Here is a 21,355-nt window from a genome sequence, read left to right as displayed (position 1 = left end):
TCCCCACTGTTGAGAATTGCTTGCATGCTTTGTTTTGAATTAGGAAATCTCCAAAACTGGCTTAGACTAGTCGATCATAAATAGTTGCTGGAAATCCAAACAACACACATAGAATGTTGAAGCAACTCAGCATGCCAGGCAGCATCAATGGAAAAGAGTAAAGAGTTGACGTTTTGTGCTGAGCATCTTCATCAGAGCTGGAGATGTCATGGTTTCTCGTGCCCCACAAACGACCAGGAGACGCAGAAGATTCTTCAAGAAGTATTAAACTTTAATTTGCAAATCAAAGCTGAGACAGTCATTGAGCTAGTCGCCGATTGCCCACCGATCCTTGTACATAGCATTTTTTTATAGCAATCTCCTGGTTTAGTTGCATTAGCATATCCAATCAGTCTACAGTTGCGTATCACAAGTACATCGGCCACTATTGTTTCTACCCATTGACTTAATCCTGTTCTAATCTATATCTCTTAGCTACCTCTCATTAACGCACCATTGTCATCTACATTCTTAAGGTTTCATTCTCCTACTAAATTGGATACATGCATAGCAAATAGCAAGTTCAAAGCTGACTACATAGTTTTGGTTACACAGCAAACAATGTAACTTTTATACTCCAATAGAGAAAAAAGATGAGAAGCCAGAGTAAGAAGGTGGGGGGGGGGGAGGGGAGGAAAAATACAAAGTAGGTGATAGGTGAAACCGGGAAAGGAGGCGGGGTGAAGTAAAGAGCTGGGAAGCCAATTGGTGAATGAGATAAGGGGCTGGAGAAGGGAGAATCTGATAGGAGAGGACAGAAGGCCATGGAAGAGGGAGGAACACCAAAGGGAGGTGATGGGCAGGTAAGGAGATAAGGTGAGAGGGGGAAATGGAAATGATGAAGTGGGGGCGGGCATTACTGAAATTTCAAGAAATCGATGTTCATGCCATCATGTTGGAGGCTACCCAAATGGAATATAAAGTGTTGCTCCTACAAACTGAGTGTGGCCTCATCGCGGTAGTAGAGGTGGCCATGGACAGTCATATTGGAATGGGCAGTGGAATTAAATTGGGTGGCCACTGGGATGTCCTCCTTTTTCTGACAGACAGAGCGTAGGTACTCAGCAAAATGGTCTCACTAACTATATCGAGTCTCGCTGATATACAGGAGGCCACACCAGGAGCACCAGATACAGTAGATGACCCCAACAGACTCTCAGGTGAAGTGTTGCCTTACCTGGAAGAACTGTTTGGGGCCTTGAATGGTAGTGAGGGAGGAGGGATAGGGGCAAGTGCAGCGCTTGTTCCGCTTACAAGGATAAGTTACAGGAGGGAGATCAGTGGGGAGGGACAAATGGACAAGGAAGTCTCATAGGGAGTGATTCCTGTGGAGTGGTTGGAAGGAAAGATGTGCTTGGTGGTGGGATCCCATTGGAGGTCACGGAAGGTATGGAGAATTATGTGCTAGAAACGGAGGCTGGTTGGATAGTATGTGAGGACAAGAGGAATCCTATCTGGAGGGGGTGGTGAGAGAACGGGGGTGAGAACTGATGTGGTTGAGGGCAGCATTGATGCTGGAGGAAGGGAAGTCCCTTTCTTGAAGGAGAACATCTCCTTAGTTCTGGAAGAACTAGTTGATGACTGTTGAGAGAAGTTTGTTTTTTTATTCAGAGATACACTGTTCTTCCCGCCATTCAAGCGGCACTGCCCAGGAACCCCTGACAACCCTAATTTAACCCTGATCTAATCACAGGTTAATTTACAATGACCAGTTAACCTACTTGGTACATTTTTGAACTGTGGAAGGGAAAGCCCACTTATTCCATGGGAAGGATGTACAGAGGACGACAGGATTGAACTCCGAACTCCAGCGTCCTCAGCTGTAATAGCGTCACGCTAACAGCTACACTGCCGTGAAGCTGCCACTTCAAGCAGTGTGACTTTTACAGACTTGCTGTGATGAATATACTTTCTGCATTAGCTTGCAATAGTTATGTACCAGTTTTAGGTGCATATAATCATAAAATTGTCACTTCCTGGCACAACAGAGAAAGCTTGTCTCTTAAATGGAGGTACAGTCGGCCCTCCTTATCTGTGAGTTCGGCATCCGCGAATTCAACCAACCATGAATCGAGAAAACCCAGAAATGCTCTTCGAACACTTGTTGTTCAAGCAAGTACAGACTTTTCTTCTTGTAATTTTTTCCTAAACAATGCAGTTTTAACAACTATATTACAAAGCATTTACATTGTATTAGGAAGTATAAGTAACCTAGAGTTGATTTAAAGTATATGGGAGGATATGCCTGGGTTATCGTGGATTGGGATTTTTTTATAAATCGAAAGTTCTAAGTAAGTCAGAACAGGTACATCCAGTATTATTTAGCGTCAGTTAGTCAAACGTTTGACTTAGTATATATTTTACCTTTCTATGCACATAAAACACTTAAGAACATATGTTTCAGCGCCGGGCATGGGAACTGAAGTTCCCGAGTTTGATCCAGTGACAGACTGCTATCGAGTGTGCTGTCCATCAATGCTGGGTTAATATAGATCAAAAACTCAAAACCCCAAAACCCAATAATTAAACCACTGCGTTGCTTAGTAATAATTGCAGCTTTTATTGGAGCAGGGCCTTTCTCAATTTATCCTTTAAAATTGTTCTGATCGTTGACTGACATAGCCTAACGCTGTTACAGTGACCGATGGCGTTTCACCTCTTTCCGGTCGCTTTATTATTTCCACTTTATTTTCAATCGTGATTATTTTCATGAACAGAAACACTGCGGATTCAGAGCTCCGCCGCTGGGTCCTAATATCCACTGCATTGAGACAGTTTAAATAGGGTCTGGGTTTCTGCTGGGTCCTAAGGTCCACCTCATTGAGACAGATTAAATAAGGGACTTGAGCATCCGCGTTTTTCGGTATCTGCGAGGGGTCCCGGAACCAATCCCTCGCAGGTAAGGAGGGCCGACTGTATATTATGGCTAATGCAGGTGCTGGATGATGGAGAAACTGAGTTTACACCACAAATTATTATGCAACAACATGTGGGGCAAGGATATGGGATTTTTGTATGCTTCAGTATAAAGAGAGGTCTAATATAGGAGTAATGGAAGGACTAGAACTCTTTCAAACATATGGTCAGAAGCCAGTGGGAGAGTAGGTTACCCTAAATTATGTTTTTTTTTAATGCTAAGAACTATTACAGTCTGGAGTGCAACACTAGGTAAAAGCAAGTTCAGTTAGATTTGAAGGATAACTTATTTGGAAAAGTATTAGAGTTGGAGGGAGTGTGGTGTGTGCATGCGCGTGCGTATTGCTTAGTACTGTAACAGTTTTATGTATTGCACTTTACTGCTGCCAGAAACAAAACATATTTCATAATGAGTAATGATAAACCTGATTCTGATACTTGTCCCTATTGTGGACTGAAAGGGGGCAGGGAGTGGGGAATCATGGTTGGGAAATAGGGAAGTGAGAGGGGAGAAAGCTGGAAGCAACAGAGAGACATTCTGTAATTAGCAGGAAACCAATTGTTTGGTATCCAATGACATTGCCTGGTGTCTCAGGGCTAGGTGCGTCTGCACCTATGCCAAACCCGGCCCCTTGTACACCTTCTCTGCCACTTGCCCCAGACGTCTTCCATAGCACTCCACCCTTACCATTCCAAATTTCCCGCCAGATTTACAAACTCATTCTCTGCTCCACGTTGACAAATACAGTACAGTGCAAAGGTCTTAGGCACCCGATCTATATATAATATGTGCCAAAGACTTTTACACAGTGCTGTAGCTGTTTAAAAGAACTAAGGCTGGGCTAAATGGCCTCTTATACCATAATACAGTCCATTTTAAAGTTGCAACATGGTGTAAGTTGTTTTCCTGTAAATGCAGGCAGAAATGTGGAAAATAACATACATTTTCTGTACCTACAGAAAAGGAATAACAAACCATGGCAAAAGTGAATATATTTGAATGTTCTGTTTTGTAGCTTTGTTCCAGTTACGGTGAAAACTGAGCCATGTGATGATAACCAACCGAGTAAGTGTTACTTTCTAAAATTACATATGCTTTTCATTGAAAGAAAAATATGAGTGCTAATGTATTATCTGTAGTCCTTATCTATGATGTTTTTAGTAAAGCTTTGTTTTCTACTTACATGAGATTAATTAGGAAACTTATGATGTAGTAATAGTTTTATCATTGAAAGGGTCAAAAATATTGTAAAAGTATCGAGTATGGATTCAGTTGAGCATATTATATGATTATTTCTGCACAGGAGTAACCATAATTTAATTGATCTTCTCATCACCCAATTCTAGGGTCATCATTATTGTAATTCATTTTGTAAGTCTGGAGACACTGGATATTTGAGGAAATGCTCAGAAGTTCAGGCTACATCTCTGAAGAGAGACAATGGATATTTTGCCTTTTAGAAAGGAGGGTCTCCAAAAGGAATTGTGTATGTTTCTTTATTCAGATGTTTGAGTTGCCGGGCATTTTGACCATTTTCTTGTTTTATGTCAGTAAAATTAACCTTCATTTTCTGTCCCTCTCTTAAATACTAGAGTTACATTTGCTAATTTGAACACTTGAGGTCTGTTGCTCGAGTCTAAAATTTAAGGAATTGTTGGAAGATAAAAAGCAGTGTATTTATTATACTTGTAGTCTCTTAAAGCTCAAGGTATTGCCATCAGATTTGGGAAGTTCTTTCAGCAGTTAGTCCTATTTAATTTTTCCTTTGCTGTCTCTTTACAAATATTAATTGTTCTTCATTCTTATGGGTCTTGTTTCTCCCATATGTCCACAATATTTTCATCTGTGAAGGCATACAATGGTCAATGTCATATCCTTAATCCCCATCATAACTTCTATTCTCTCAGCTTGTTATGGGCTCGTTTTTTGCTATGTAGTTTTCCGATGTCTTATGGAAACCTACAGCGTTTCCGTGATTTCCAGGTTGCTCTGTTACTCTCATTTTTCAGCTTTTGGTAATTTCAGATAATTATTCAACACTTATAACTCCTGTAGACTTGTGTGACATTGAGTAATAACAATTATTCAAAGAGAAAGGAAGACAGAGCAGGAAGCTACAGTTTAATAGAAGTTGCTATTGAAGAGATTATAGGGCACTTAAAAGATTCAAAGTAATTGGGCAAAGTCAACAAGGCTTTTTTGATCAAATTATTTTTGATCCTTTTTTTGTAATTCTGTTAAGAAGTAACCAGTGTTATAGAAGATGAAAAAGTACTAAGATTTCCAGAATACTACTGATAATGTGCTGCGTATATGGTTACTCTGGAAATTAAATGTTTGTAAGTTATAACGTTTTGACATGGTATTTTTGTGTTTAATTCACAAGGTTAATACACAGGTAATAAAAGTAATTAAAAATAACTTTTATTAATTAATGGGGATAGTTATGGTCTCCTAATTTAATCAGGATATTAATGTGTTGGAAGGGGTTCAGAGATTACTGGACATAATTGAAATGGGTGGGCTGTCTTATGAGGAAAGATTAATAAGGCTATGGTTGTATCAGCAGGAGCATAGGGAGCAACTTGAATGAAATGTTTATGATACCAGTGGCAGTATGTAGAAAAGATAGCTCCACTTGAAGGAGATCTAGAACGGAGTCAGTGTTTAAAAATGAATTGCCCATTTAAAATGGATGAATCTATTTTTTTTCCTTTCTCAGTAGAACATGAGAATTCAGCTTTGGAAATATTCCCAAAGATATTCATATCTTCCATTAATGCCACTGATCAAGCAAAGGCAAATAGCTACTTGATACAAAAATGTCAAATGAAACTGTGGATAGACAGCAGCATTGAAATGAGATTACAGTTTGATCAATCATGATCTTTTTGAGTGGCCGAAAAGATTGGGGACTGAGTGATCTGAGTGCTGCTGCTAATTCATAAAGATGCTATACCAACATAGCACTTAAAATGGTCAATCATTGCTTTCTTAACATCCTCAATGAAGTTCTGGCATTTTATCAAACTTAGTGAAGTAGAGGTTAGGAGATCTGATGAATATCGAAGTTATGAGTTACAGTGAGTGAATTTGTGAATTAAAGCAGAAATTAAAGATCATCATCAATGCATTTCAAGGACCTGTTTCTGTGTTGTACTTTTCTATGACTCTGACTCAATAAAGGAAAAGCTTGTGGTCTATTACATATTGTATGAACAGAAAATGAATTCCATTTCTAGAACCAATGGAGCATTTTTCAACCTGACTTTTAAAAAGCAAAATGGAAAAGAATGCTAAAAATGAAAACAATGAGTACCTGGCTACCAACTCTCAACAAATGTATTCATAGCAATAGATTAATGGCCTTTTAACTACAACTGTTTACGGTAGGCCAACTTCCAAGAGCAATGAAGTTTATTTAAATATGCATTACATTAGGTAGTAGGCTTAATTGCTATTCTATTAAAGTCATGTAACTTAAACACTGCACCCTTGAGCTCAAAAAATTAACCTCAGAGTTAATAAACTGCTTGTTAACACATTTGTATTATTGATTGCATCACTGGGTAATTTGTGTACACTTATCACTTTGATTTAGGGGCAAAAAGAACTAATATTGAAATCAAACATGGTACTTATTAAATGTGATGGTTTACTAGTCAAGATTAATGTTATGTGCCAAATATATTCTAAACTGAAGACTGGGTACAAAACAGCTTGTAGAATGACCATAAATGATCCCATTTAGCTTGTATTGTGACTGTTTTTCATCTATAAGTGCATGTATTGATTGCTGATAAAGAATCCATTGGGATTAGCTATGATAAATAGCTACTACACTCATTCCTAGGAACCACATCAGAATAATTAATATTAGGACACTTCCCTCCATTTGATTCTGATATCTGAAGTAGTTTGCTAATTGTTGATCTTTTAAGAGTAATGAATTGAAAGAAAATATCTTCAGTCTCTGCTTTTACTTTGATGTTTTCCTGATTTGTAATAGAATTTTCATTCTTCAAAATGTATTTCAGGTACATCAATTGATCTGGTCCCAGTCAAAGTTGAAACAGAAGACCCTGATTATTATCGATACAGTGTTCAAGGTAATATGGAAATCTTGCTCCATAAAAGATTAGTTATTTGGCATGTGATTCAAAAGATTCTTCATAGTTTTAATCAATTTCATTGAAACATAGTGAAAAATATCAGTCATTTCAGTTTAAAAACTTGCAATTTCAAAAACTTGAACAGTCTACTTGGCAGCATGGTCTATTACATAAATTCAAGTGACTCCAAATTTTCAACAACATATTTCACCAAAGCATATACTTCAAGGGTATATAAGTCTGTACATAAAATGATTTACAAAAGTAGAAAGGTATAGATTGCTATGGTGTAGAATGTTAGAGGAATTATAGGAATGAGATACAACTTAACTGTGGAAAGGAGAAAATGATTAGAATGGATATATGTTACAAGCATACTGTTTGCCTGGGTGAACGCAGGTTCAAAGAGTGGAAGGTAAAACATAAATAAAATGCATTTGATGATTAAGCCTTCACAGGCCTCTTGGGAAGAGTGTTCCAAAGGTTCACTACCCTCTGGCTCAAGAAATTTCTTGTATTTAATCTAAAAGGCTAACTCCTAATTTGGAAACTAATCTTTGGTTCTAGGCAACTCAGCCAAGAAAAAGCATTATTCCTGCATCTTCTCTTACATGCTTTTTAAAACTTAAATTTTATTGAGGTGACTTTTTGTTCTTAATGCTAGAATTTGGGTATGATCTGCTTAATCTCTCCTCGAACAATCTCACCCTTCTAAAAGTCAAAGAACCTTTTATCCCATGGTTCGTTCTTCTCCCCTATCAGATTCCTTCTTTAGCCCTTTACCTTGTCCACCTATCACATCTCTGCTTCTCACTTCATCACTCTCTCCCACCCATTCACCTTTCCCTTCACCTGGTTTCACCTATCACCTTCCATTTTTTTCTCCTTCTCCTTTCCCCAAATTCCCCTTCCTTTCCAGTCCTGATGAAGAGTCTCAGCTGGAAAGATTGTGTGTTGATTCCTTTCCTTAGATGCTGCCTGATTTGCTGAGCTCCTCTAGCATTTTGGATCTGTAGCCTCTGAAGGATCTCTAATCTTTATTGCATTCCTTCTTATAAGTAATGCAAAACTACTAATGTAGCACCTCAGAAATTGGATAGCGTATTACCAAATTTTCTAGACATTTGAGTGCTTCTCCTTTAATAATTGCTGACCTAGCTGAAGGATACATGCATTCTGGCTGCAAATCCAGAATCCAGTGTGTGCCCGGCTCACACTCGTAGCTTTCATTCTAACCCCAATCTTGTGTTCCAGATTATTGAGTGAGCCAGATGTAGAATTATATGGGGTTTCTGGACTTTTGGATACAGTTGTTTTAGTGAATATCTTTTCCTGCTGAGGAAGACTAGACCTAGACACAATATTCCTTCCTCTGTTCCCCCCTCTGACCTTTTACTACTCCTCACCTGCTTATTACTTCCTCCTGGTTCCCCTCTTCCTTCCTTTTCTCCTATGACCCACTGCCCTCTTCTATCAGATTCCTTCTTCTCTGACCCGTGATCTTTCCTACCCACCTAGCATTACCTATCACCTTCCATCCAGTCTCTTTCCCCTCCCTCCACAGTTTAATTTGGGCATCTCCGCCTTCCCTCTCAGTCCTGAAGAAGGCTCTCAGCCCAAAACGTTGACTGTTCCTCTGTTCCATAGATGTTGCCTGACCTGCTGAGTTCCTCCCACATTTTGTGTGTGTTGCTTTGGATTTCCAGCATCTGCACTTTTCTCTTATTTACTGTATTCAAGTTTTAGTCTTTTTGGGGCATCTATAATATTCATAATACATTATTTCTGGGTAAAAATTCTTTAGTAATAAAGGCCACAATGCCTGTTGCTATCCTGATTGCTTTGTATATCAACGTGAACTTTTACGTGATTGTTTGAGGATAACTTTGATCCTTCTGAACACTAACCTTTGTGAATTTCTCCACTTAAATCAAATTAGATGCTTTCAAATTTTTTGCAAGATATTTAACCTGAAGACTCCTTGCCCATTCCCTTGGCCTGTCTATACCACCTGAACCTAATAAAGTAGCCATTGAGTATATGTTTGTGGTCTTCTGCTGCTGTAGTCCATTCACTTCAAAGTTCAACATGTGTACTTAGGGATGGTCTTCTGCACACCACTGTTAGAACTATAAGACATGTAAGCAGAATTAGGCCATTCAGTCCATTAAGTTTGCTCTGCCATTCCATCATGGCTGATTTATTATCCCCCTGAACTCCATTCTCCTGCCTTCTCCCTGGTAACCCTTGATGCCCTGACTAATCAAGAACTTACTAATGTCTGGTTTAAATATACTCAATGACTGCCTTCACAGGCGTCCGTGGCAATGAATTCCACAGATTCACCACCCTCTGGCTAAAGAAATTCCTCCTCATCTCTGTTCTAAAAGGATGCTCCTCCACTCTGAGGCTGTACTCTCTGGCTCTAGACTTGCTCACTATAAACATTCTCTCCACATCTACTGTATCTAGACCTTTCAATATTCCATTGGTTTCAATTAAAGCTTTCTTCTGAAGTCCAGTGAATACAGGCACAGCCACAGAGCCATCAAACGCTCCTCATACAATGACACTTACATTCCCAGAATCATTCTTGAAAACCTCCTCTGGACCCTCTTCAATGTCAGCACATTTTTTCTTTGATATTGGGCCTAAAACTACTCACAGTACTCCAAGAACAGTATGACCTATGCCTTATAAAGCCTCAGCATTACATCCTTGCTCTGGCATTCTAGTACTCTCAAAGTGAATAACATTGCATTTACCTTCTTTACCACTGAGTCAACCTGCAAGTTAAACTTTAGACAAGGATTCCAGAACTTTTTTTATGCCGTGGACCCGTATCATTAACTGGTGGTCTGTGGACCTCAGGTTGGGAACCACTGCTTTAGGAAATCCTGCACAAAGACTCCCAAGTTCCTTTGTACCTCTGAATTTTCTCCCTGTTTATAAAATAATCCATCACTTTATTTATTCTACCAAAATGCATGACCATACACTTCCTATGCTATGTTCCATCTGCCCTTTCTTTGCCCAAGTCCTTCTGCGGACTCTGCATCCTCAACACTGCCTTTCAATGTATCTTTGTATTGTCCACAAACTTGGCTAGAAAACCATCAATTCCATCATGCAAATCATTGACATATTACACGAAAAGAAGCGGTCCCAACCCCAACCCCTGCGGAACTCATTGGTCACCAGCAGCCAACCAGAATAGGTCCTCTTTATTCTGACTCATTTCCTCCTTCCAGTCAGCCAATTTTCTATACATGCTAGTATCTTTCCTGTAATACCTTGGGCTCTTTTTAAGCAGTCTCATTTGCAGTACTCTGTCAAAGGACTCTGAAAAATCCATGATTGCAACACCCACTGATTCTATCTATCCTGTTTGTTATTTCCTCAAAGAATTCCAACAGATTTGTCAAACACAATTTCCCCCTAAGGAAATCATGCTGACCAGCCTATTTTAGGATGTGCCTCCAACTACCCCATAACATCCTTAATAATGGACTGCAATATCTTCCCAATCACTGAAGTCAGACTAACTGGCCTATAATTTCCTTTCTTCTGCCTCTCTCCCTTCTTAAAGGGTGGAATGACATTTGCTATTTTCCAGACCTCTAGTGATTCTTGAAAGATCATTACTAATGCCTCCACAATCTCTTTAGCTACCTCTTTCAGAGCCCTGGGCTGTAATCCATCTAATTCAGCTGACTTGTCTACCTTCTGATCTTTTAGCTTCCCAAGCTTTTCTTTAGTAATAGCAACTACACTCACTTCTGCCCCCAATACTCTCAAATTTCTAGCATACCTCTGGTGTTTTCCACAGTGATGACTATTGCAAAATATTTATTAAGTACGTCTGCCATTTCTTTGTCCCCCATTACTACCTGTCCAGTGTAATTTTCTAGCGGTTCTATATCCACTCTCAGCTCTCTTTTACTCCTTGTATATCTGAAAAAAAAACATTTTATATTATTGGCCAGCTTACCTTCATATTTCATTTTTTACTCTCCTTATAGCTTTATTAGTTGTTTTCTGTTGGTTTTTAACAGCTTCCCAATCCATTAACTTCCCTCTAATTTTTTCTATATTATATGTCCTCTCTTTTGCTTTTATGCTATCTTTGTCAACCACAGTTGTCTCATCCTGCCTTGGAGAATACTTATTCATCTTTGCGATGTATCTGTCTTCCAGCTTCCTAACTACCCCCAGAAACTCCAGTAACATGTAGTTACTTGAGTTCCTGTCAGCTTGAAGCAGATGGCCATTCTCTTACCTCTCTCATTAACAATGTGTTTTCACCCTCAGAACTGCTGCTCAATTAATGGTTTTTTTTTGGTTTTTACACCATTCTCAGTAAATTCTAAAGAATGTTGTGCATGAAAATCCCAGGAGATCACCAATTTATGAGATACTCAAATCATCCCATCTAGCACCAACAATCATTCAATGGTCCAAGTCACTTAAATCACATTTCTTCCTCATTCTGATGTTTGATCTGAACAACAACTGAACCTCTTGACCATGACTGCATGCTTTTATGTATTGAGTTGCTATGACATGATTGGCTGATTAGATATTTGCATGAACGAGCAGGTGTACCTAATAAAGTGGCCAGTCTGTCTACATCTGCGTTCTCCTTAAAACCTTTAACTGGTACTCATCTGAGACGGGATACTTTTGGTCTCCTCATTCACATCATCGCTGTACACTGTAAATATCCGGGACTCATACTTGGATACTTGTCACCACCACCAATCAGATCCATTCCCAAACCAGCTGTTTCTTCTTTTGGTTTTCTGGCTTTTAACCAGTTCCTATCCTGTGTATGCCCCAGTTTTGTTCAACAATCTTTTGTGTGACACGTTTGAAAGTTTTAATAGTCTTTCATTTATATTTACTCTGGTAACCAACTTCAAAACAAAACTTTGCACCTATTAATCTATGTCTAAACATAATTGTTATAAATGTTTTCCTTTTCATTGGTTCATGTTGACTCTGCTTAATTCTATAAATTCCTTGGTGTCCTGTTAACATTTCCTTAACAATTTTCTAGCATTTTTTTCCTATCACTAATCTGGAGTTCAAAATTTTCTCTCTCCTTCCTTAGTGGAGTTAGATTTACTACATTACATTCAGTGGGAACTGATCTAAAAGTAATGGAGCACTGGAAGATACTTAGTGTGCTCCCAGTCTCATTAATTTCTCAGTTCTATTTTTTCAGTAATCAAGTCCAGATTAATGTCTCTGGGAAGGTTTTGTGTCCATTTGAGGAGGTTGTCAAGAAAAAAAAATGTAAAGAATTATGTGGAATAGTTTACATTTTTGGTAAGGGTCCTTAGTAATACTTTAGTTTTTAAATTAAAATTATTTTCCCGGTTTCAAAGCTGTGTATAATTGCACTTAAATATGGTTGTTAAGTTAATTCAAGTTAACATTACTTATATTCTTGTGATTCTCAATGGGTTTTCTGGGGTTTTTTTTGTTGGCTTTTCCCCACAACAGCATGATAAATGATAAAATCTAGTTGTACCTTGGAAGCCTATAAGTAGATTTGTAACTTAAAGCTCATTGGCCCTGCAATTAGAAAATACAGCATGGCATGGGATTTCAAAAGAAATTATGTGAAAAGTTCTGTAAAATCTGCATTGATAAGTTTCCACCTATCTTAAAGGCTCTTGTTACTATTCTAGCTTGATCTTTAAAATCTTGAAAACGTAAATGCTGAAGCTGTTCTTGACTGCTTTTGAAATTAAAAACAAACCATTGTATTTCTATGTGGGTAGTCTATTCAGTCTAAGATGAGATAGGGAGAATTATGGTCATAAAGTGTGCAAGTTATGAAGTAGGAAATAGGTTGAATTTTGATAAGCATCTTTTTCATCAAATGTCATTGACCTTTTGAACAAACTGTTTGTGTTTTGGGTGAGGACGTGTTGCAAGCTGTCAAAAGGAGTCGGAGGAGTTTCTAGTTATAATTAGAGTGAATGAGACCTAGGTGGAAAATTTAGACTATTAATTAGTTACAATGGTCTCCTGGACTTATGGTCATCAGGTGTTGCAGAGGAATTCTCCATAATTGTCCCCAACCCTTTCTTTGAATTAGCCAAGCATATGTGCATGTGATCATCTTTACTGAGATTAACGGTCTGAACCATGCAGATAACATGATGCTTATCTCTATGACTAGGTTAGACAGGATCAGTAGAGTTACCTGCCTATTTTTGTTTGTGTTATGGCTGCACACCATATCTTTAAAAGAATTTGCTTAAATACTGTTTGTAGTAGCTGGCAATGGAGGTGCTAAAAAATGCTTTTCATGGCAGGGCCAGGTATGACAACTTCAGACGTCATTGATACTACAAGACCTTCCGAATTAAAGTCTTTCAAAGGTATTTGTTTTTCCTTAATGTATTTTTGCATAAATTGTACAGGTTTTGTGGCTGATTTAATTTATATTATTCTGATGGGAAGATTTTAGCAGTGATTTATTGTCAAAATGAATTATCTGGTACTGCTTATTTCCATCTTTTGAGGTAAACTGGTGAGAAGAAATTAAACTAGTATTATTGCATGATTATATTCTGCTTTAAACAAAATTTCATCCCAGAAGTCGTCTAAGTACAACCTGCAGAAGGCTATCATGAGAGCAAAAAGGCAATTCTGCATAAGTTAGAAACATAATCAGATGCATGACAACTGTGGCATGTCATTACTTACTATAAGGTGACACTTAACAGCATAAAGTTGTGCTTCATTTCCCAATGAGCTCAACACTTTTCATGCACACTTTGAAAGGGAGAACACAGCATCCCATGACCCTTTGTCTCTGTCTTAGAAGCTGATGTCAGAACATCCTTCAAGAGATTGATTGCTTGCAAGATGTCTGACCCCGATGGTGTACCTGGCTGTGTACTGAAAAACTGTGCTAACCAGCTGGCTGGACTGTGAGGTTCCCATCTACCAGCAATCATACCAGTGTCCAGGAAGAGCAAGTGAACAGCCTCAATGACTATCACCTGTTGGCTCTCAGATCGCCCATTATGAGCTGCTTCGGGAGGTTGGTTATGGCTATTTTTAACTCCTGCCTGAGCAAGGACTTGGACTGCTGCAATTCACCTACTGCCACAACAGGTCTACAGTGGACACAATCTCACTGGCTTTCCACTCTACTTTAGAACACCCAGAAGATAGTAAACATAATCAGGCTGCTCTTTATTGATCACAGCTCAGAGTGCAATACCATAATCCCCTTAGTATTATTCATCAAGCTTCAAAACCTAGGCTTCTGTACCTCTCTCTGCAACTGAATCCTCATCTTCTTCATCAGGAAACCACAGCAGAGATTTATGATAACATCTGCTCACTGAATATCAACACAAATGCACTTCAACGATGCATGCTCAGCCTACTGCTCAACTTTCTCTATATTTGTAACTGTGTGGCGAGTAAGCTTAGTTCAAATGCCATCTATAAAGCCGCAGATGACGCCACTGTTCTTGGTAAAATCTCAGATGGTGATGAAGAGGCATGCAAGAGTGAGATACATTGGCTGATTAAGTGACAGCACAACAATCTCTCACTCAACTAGACCAAACTGTGCTCAATAAGACCAAGAATTGATTGTGAACTTTAGGAAGGGAAAACTGGGAGAACACACACAAGTACTAACTGAGGAGTCGCTGGTGGAAAGGGTGAGCAGCTTCAGGTTCCTGGTTGTCAACATGTCAGAGGATCAATCCTGGGCTCAACATATTGATGCAATTGTGAAGAAGGCACTCTAGCAGCATTACTTCATTAAGAGGTTGAAATTTGGAATGTCATCCAAGACTTGCAAATTTCTATAGATGACTATAAAATTCCTGGGTGTCAGCATCTCTGAAGATCTATCTTCCCTGGCCCAATATATTGATGCAATTTTGCGCACAGCTATGGCTATATTTGAGGAGAATTGGTATGTCACCAAAGACTTTCGCATATTTCTGCAGATGTACCATTGAAAACACTCTGTTTGCAGCACCGTCTGGTATGGATTGCCACTGCACAGATCGCAAAAAGCTGCAGAAAGTTGCTCCATCATTGCACTAGCCTCTCCAACATCGATGACATCTTCAAAAGGTGAAGTCTCAAAAAGGTGGCATCCATTATTAAGGACCCCTATCACCCAGAACAGGCTAATTTCTCATTGCTGCCATCAAGGAGGAGCTACAGGAGCCTGAAGCCACTCAGTTGCATTTTAGGAACACCTTCTTCCACTCTGCCAGCAGATTTCTGAATGGACAATGAACCTATGAACACATCTTCAATGTATATTTTTTCTTTTGCTCTTTTCCACTATTTATTTATATATATGTTTCTTATTGTAATGTATGGTTTTTAAATTATTATGTATTGCGGTGTACTGCTGCAGCAAAACAACAAATTTCACAGCATATACCAGTGATATTAAACCTGATTATGATTCTGAGTATGTAGTGGAGACTATTCCGACTGAGTGAGCTCCATCACAGGCACAACCTTCTCCACCATCTTAAGAAGATGCCATCCATGAAGACTACCTGTTTTGCACCAGTTGTTTTTTTTTGTAATTCATAGTGATTTTATATCTTTACATTCTACTGCTGCTGCAAACAGTAAACTTCACATCATCTGAATTAATGACAATATATATCTGATTCTAAGTTGCATTGTTCCTGGTGTTACGAACCCCGTAACTGGGTTACTTACCAGCAAAGATAGAGACGTCCGTTGGAGTCTGATGATACTATTTTTAACAGTATTTATTAGTAAAAATACACAAAAATAATATCAATGCAAATATACAGATAATATGCGTCGTCAATACTGAACCTAAAAGTGCGGGTTTAATAATGATCAATAAGAAATAAGCTCTATCGTTGTCTAGGGGATAATGAATTATCTGATGGAAATATAAAGTTCGCTGCAGTTCACACAGGCTGCCGCCGTTTGTTTGTCACTGTGCTGCAATTGTTGGAGAGAGAGAGATAGGAGAATGGGAACAGTTACCGCTACAGGTTTTTCCCAACCTTCCTTTATGATTTCAATCCGTGGGGGTCTCGTTGGTGTGGCCGTTCAAGTGTGACCTCTCCTTTAGCTAAACCGTTCTTCCGTGATGAGCCTGCCACCCAGGCAAGGGAGGACGCACACGAGCTCCCACCAGCTTTCGCTATAAAATGTTGTCACTGGATTTCTAGCATTTCTCCTGGTGCATCTAAAGGGGTGTTCCCCAGACCCCTCTTTTATCCTCACTCACGGGGTCTCAGATGTCAGTCAGGTTGGGATAATGCAATCCCTCAACCAGACCACTCTGGTTGTCCCCTGAGGGGTTTCAATGAATAGTACAGTACTCAATACACAATTCCTTCTCCAAGAGACAATGGCAGTAATCAGTGGTTCTGTTCGGCTTATGTCAGGAGACATTCCACCTGGCTGTGTATTCTGTGTCTCTCTGTCTCATTTCCTGGGTCTCAGACCCGAAATAATAGCGATCTTGAGATTCTCAAAAAGGAGGGGGCGACTTTGTACCCTTTGGCCCCTCAGAGTTGCTCCACCTTCGTAACACCCCCATCCTTCTAAGGATTTTTGCCACAGGTAAAAATTAACTAATACAGAGTCTTACAGAATTTCAGAATCTAACACAATACAAAAGAGTTTTTTTTCACTACAGAGTAATACTGTTATACATTCAATTCAGCATCTAAACAGTTAGCGATTACATTGTCACTTCCTTTAATATCTTAATAACTTGTACCTTAATAAATTCCTGTAGCATCAGACTCCTATTTAATAACCACCTATTTTTATTCCTTTTCTTCAGCAAAACAAAACTACAGAGTTGTGATCTTAGCTTTCGTGTATATTACAAAAGTTCATGCAAATACTAATCTTTATTTTACTTTCAAACTTAGCAGGCAATCTTCCATGGTGTTATCTTTATTATTTACATGCTTTGTCGAAATCTCTTAAAACGGATCCTGTTAATTAAAGTGGCATCCCGTCAACCCTCGCCCCTTTTCCAGTTAACTCCCAAATGGTTAGCTTGCGTACCAGTGTGGAATAGGCTTTTGCATGCTCCTTGCATAGGAGTTATTTTATCAACAATGTTTTCCAAACGTAGCCCATTTTCTGAACGTCCACACAATTCTTTATTTTCAAGCAAGTCGTTAGTTTTATCTTCAGGACCCTTCATTCTATCAGTTGTCAGTTTAATATCTGCAAGCGATCCCTCTTTGTCCAAACAATGTTTCAAATTCTGCCTCTTCACAGCACACCCTTGAATAACATTAGCGGGTGGGGCACCTTTACATTCCAAATCAAACTGTAATTGATTTGCAGGCACCCTGTTAACAAGCCATTGTCCCTTCAGCCTGGTTACTGCTTCTGACACCAATCCAGACTTTAAATTTTCTTCATTCAATTTAGGAACTACACTTTTCCCTTTTCCTTCAATAATAATATCCACATCGCCACCTTTTATCTCCTCACTAACTTTTAACACACCTTCGAACACAAACAACTGGGAATTCTCACTTCCCACTAGTACCAAGGTTAACCCTTTCTTCACTGAACTAAGTCCATCTGACCCACAAGGACTGCATTCCTTTTTAACGGAATCAAATACCTCAGACTTTTCCTGAGTTCCATTACTAGGTTCAGTACCACGTGCATCCACATCTTGAACACACTCTAATGGGACATCTGCCTCTTCCAGGCTTTCAATACCCGTCCCCTTTTCAAATTCTAAGTTCCCCTGATCCTCACCGCTACTCTCCGGGCAACTCCCTTCTGGAGTAAACTCAACCCTGTGGGCTGAAACAACCTCATCTGCCAACCCAGCAGACTACTTCAAGGTAATGGCATCCTTTTCATCTAGGACTGCCCTCATTTCATTATCGGGAACACCTTTAAAATTTTCAACTTCTTCAAACAGTTCTGTCAAGCCAGACAGATCATCCATGTCCAACCCGGGAACTTCTAACAGCCTTATCTGTTTTTCATTTTTACTCCGTGCCTCTATAAATCTCCTCCTGGCTAAGGGTAGGTCTACCTCCTCTCCTTTACTCTCTTTCACCTCCCTATTCTCTGTTTTACCACCCTCTCACCCCTCTTGGTACAGGGTCGGTAAAAACATCTCAGCCAAATTGATACTGGCCCGAATTAAACTGGTCTCTTTCTTAGCTGCCTTTCTCGACATGCTGCGAGTGATTGCGCATGCGGGATAGATCTTGGAATCTAGGAGTGGGTCCTCAACACTTACAGGCTGGCTCGTCAGCTCCATGGCCGACCAAACTTCACCACCAGCTAAATCGTTACCCAGAAGGACATCTACGACAGTTCACAGAAATTCTGATGGCACCCCTATTTCAATTGGTCCAAGTACCAGCTCACAATTTATAATGATCCTATGCAAAAGCACAGCTTCTGTCCCTTTTCCTATGCCTCTCAAAGCTACCTCTCCAGTCTCGGGACCAAAATCTAGTACCTTACTGAGAATCAATGACTGCTCAGTTCCAGTGTCTCTCCAGATCCACACTGGAACTGGGGTTTCTCCCTCTTTCACAGACACGGTCCCTTCTGAAATAAACTTCTCATGCCCCCTCGTATTCTATCTACCTGGGGCTTTCTCATCGATTTACTGATCAACACAGTACACCCTGTAGGGACTGCTGCTTTCCCTTTTCCTGTTTCCTTCCTCGGAGCAAAGCACTTAGATGCAATATGACCCACCTTTCCACAATTAAAACAGGTCAAGCCAGGACCCCTCCTGCCGTCTTGCCTTTCTTCCTCCTTATTTTTATCACTAGCTCCTGGCTGAATCTCTGTCTGAGCCGGCAGGCTTTCTCTACCGTTCCCACGGTCTTTCTGGTAACTCTTATTCGAGGAAAACTTTGTCTTGTGGGTTAGGACATATTCATCTGCAAACTTGGCAAATTTGGATATGGACTTATTCGGCTTCTCGTTCAAATACATCCGGATATCTTCCGAAACACAACCTTTAAATTCCTCAATCAGAATTAACTCCCTTAAGCGCCAAAAATCTTCTTCCACCATTTCTGCTGCACACCAACGATCCAAGAGCACACCCTTCTCATAGGCAAACTCTGCATAGTCTGATTCCACCCTTTCTTTAAATTTCTGAAATTTTGTCTATAGGCCTCAGGTACCAATTCATAGGCCTGAAGAATGGCCTCTTTTACTTCCTCATAATTCTCAGACTCCTCCTCCTCCATGGACAACACCGCATTTGCCCGTTGTGCCTTCCCTTTTAGCACACTTTGTAACAGCGCCACCCACTGATCTGTGGGCCACTTCTGACTCACTGCCACCTTTTCAAAATGCAAGAAATAACTAACAACATCCGTCTCCTCGAACGGAGGTACTAACCTAAACTCCCTACTAACATTAAATCTCTGCTCTCGGTCTGGTCCTTGAGCTCTTTGCTCTTGCCTGAACTTCTCCATGTCCAGCTCATGTTTCTTCTGTTTCTCCTTCTCCTCATACTCCCTCTGCTTTTCAGCTCTTTCCTTCTCCTTTTCAGCTGCTTCCAGCTGTTTTAACTTAATTTAATGCTCCCTCTGCTTTTCAGCTCTTTCTTTCTCCTTTTCAGCTGCTTCCAGCTGTTTTAACTTAATTTCATGTTCCAACCTTAATTTTTTCAACTCTAACTGAGCCGTCCCACTAGCTGGTACCTTTTCAGGGATATTTTCCAATACCTCAGCGGAAAACACATTCTTCACAATTTAATACTGAGTTATGGCCCTCCGCACCTCCCGCTTTTTCATTGACAACCTCACCTCTGCGAGATTTAGTCCTTTCACAATATTTATTAATTCCGACTTTGTGGCAGCCTCTAGCGCCTCCGGAGTTGGGTTTTTTATAAATTTGTCTATGTCCATCTTTGCTGGTTTCCCGTCTGGTTACCCGCGTAACCAGATCCAAGTTTGGACTTAAAAGCCTGATTTACTGGCCCTCCAATTTGGTATCAAATCTCGAGACGAGGCCCCAAGTTGTTACGAACCCCGTAACTGGGTCACTTACCAGCAAAGATAGAGACGTCCGTTGGAGTCTGATGATACTATTTTTAACCGTATTAGTAAAAATACACAAAAATAGTATCAATGCAAATATACAGATAATATACGTCAATACTAAACTTAAAAGTGCGGGTATAATAATAATCAAGAAGAAATTAGCTCTATCGTTGTCTAGGGGATAATGAATTGTCCGATGGAAATATAAAGTTCGCCGCAGTTCACACAGGCTATCACCGTTTGTCGCTGTGCTGCAATTGTTGGAGAGAGAGGGAGATAGGAGAATGGGAACAGTTACCGCTACGGGTTTTTCCCAACCTTCCTTTATGATTTTGATCCGTGGGGGTCTCGTTGGTGTGGCCGTTCAAGTGTGACCTCTCCTTTAGCTAAACCGTTCTTCCGTGATGAGCCCGCCACCCAGGCAAGAGAGGACGCACACAAGCTCCCACCGGCTTTCGCTATAAAACGCTGTCACTGGATTTCTAGCGTTTCTCCTGGTGCATCTAAAGGGGTGTTCCTCAGACCCCTCTTTTATCCTCACTCACGGGTTCTCAGGTGTCAGTCAGGTTGGGATGATGCAATCCCTCAACCTGACCACCCCTGAGGGGTTTCAATGAATAGTACAGTACTCAATACACAATTCCTTCTCCAAGAGACAATGGCAGTAATCAGTGGTTCCGTTCCACTTATGTCAGGAGACTTTCCACCTGGTTGTGTATTCTGTGTGTATCTCTCTCTCTCTCTCTCTCTCTCATTTCCTGGGTCTCAGACCTGAAATAATAGCAATCTTGCGATTCTCAAAAAGGAGGGGACGACTTTGTACCCTTCGGCCCCTCAGAGTTTCTCCACCTTTGTAACACTGGAAAGTTGAGGGATGAATTGCTTTCTCTTTTAAAGCTCTAGCTGATACTTTATTGTGGCTGATAATTAATCAAGCATTTGAAACTGTTTTGACATGGTTTCACTGCCTCTTGTGTCACCTCTGACATGTTTTTCCCCAATGCCTCTTAATTAAATGATTGATTTTGTTTAAGTAACTTCATGGTTATACCATTTTCATTTCTGCATCCACTGCTAAATCACATTGTTAATTATACTGATTGTAGTGTGGTATCCATTAACCAACTCCCTCCTGATGCATTTATCGTGGTTATAATGTTAAAGAGCAACTAGCTTACCAGCTATGTTTTGTCATTTTTATTATATAGAACTTTGTGACATATACCCATATG

At 39.8% G+C, this 21,355-nt stretch overlaps 1 protein-coding gene across 12 annotated transcripts in view; it reads left to right on the top strand.

Moving 5' to 3' along the window:
* Positions 1–21,355, top strand: part of LOC132395893 (general transcription factor II-I-like) — a 74,474-nt gene that overhangs the window by 17,965 nt on the left and 35,154 nt on the right. For 11 of the 12 annotated variants that reach the window (XR_009512779.1, XM_059973045.1, XM_059973046.1 and 8 more), the window contains exons 7-9: positions 3,972–4,021; positions 6,994–7,065; positions 13,398–13,463. Coding sequence is in view for 11 of the 12 variants with exons in the window: in XM_059973045.1 (XP_059829028.1) it covers positions 3,972–4,021; positions 6,994–7,065; positions 13,398–13,463 (188 nt within the window). In the remaining variant the exon portion in view is untranslated. Of the gene's footprint in view, positions 1–3,971; positions 4,022–4,309; positions 4,443–6,993; positions 7,066–13,397; positions 13,464–21,355 lie in introns of those variants that run through there. The other variant, XM_059973047.1, reaches the window with a different exon arrangement.

Source organism: Hypanus sabinus, chromosome 6 (assembly GCF_030144855.1).
Source record: "Hypanus sabinus isolate sHypSab1 chromosome 6, sHypSab1.hap1, whole genome shotgun sequence".
NCBI lineage: Eukaryota > Metazoa > Chordata > Chondrichthyes > Myliobatiformes > Dasyatidae > Hypanus > Hypanus sabinus.
The sequence above is the reverse complement of the archived record's forward strand: the minus strand, read 5'-3'. Positions and strand labels throughout refer to the sequence as shown.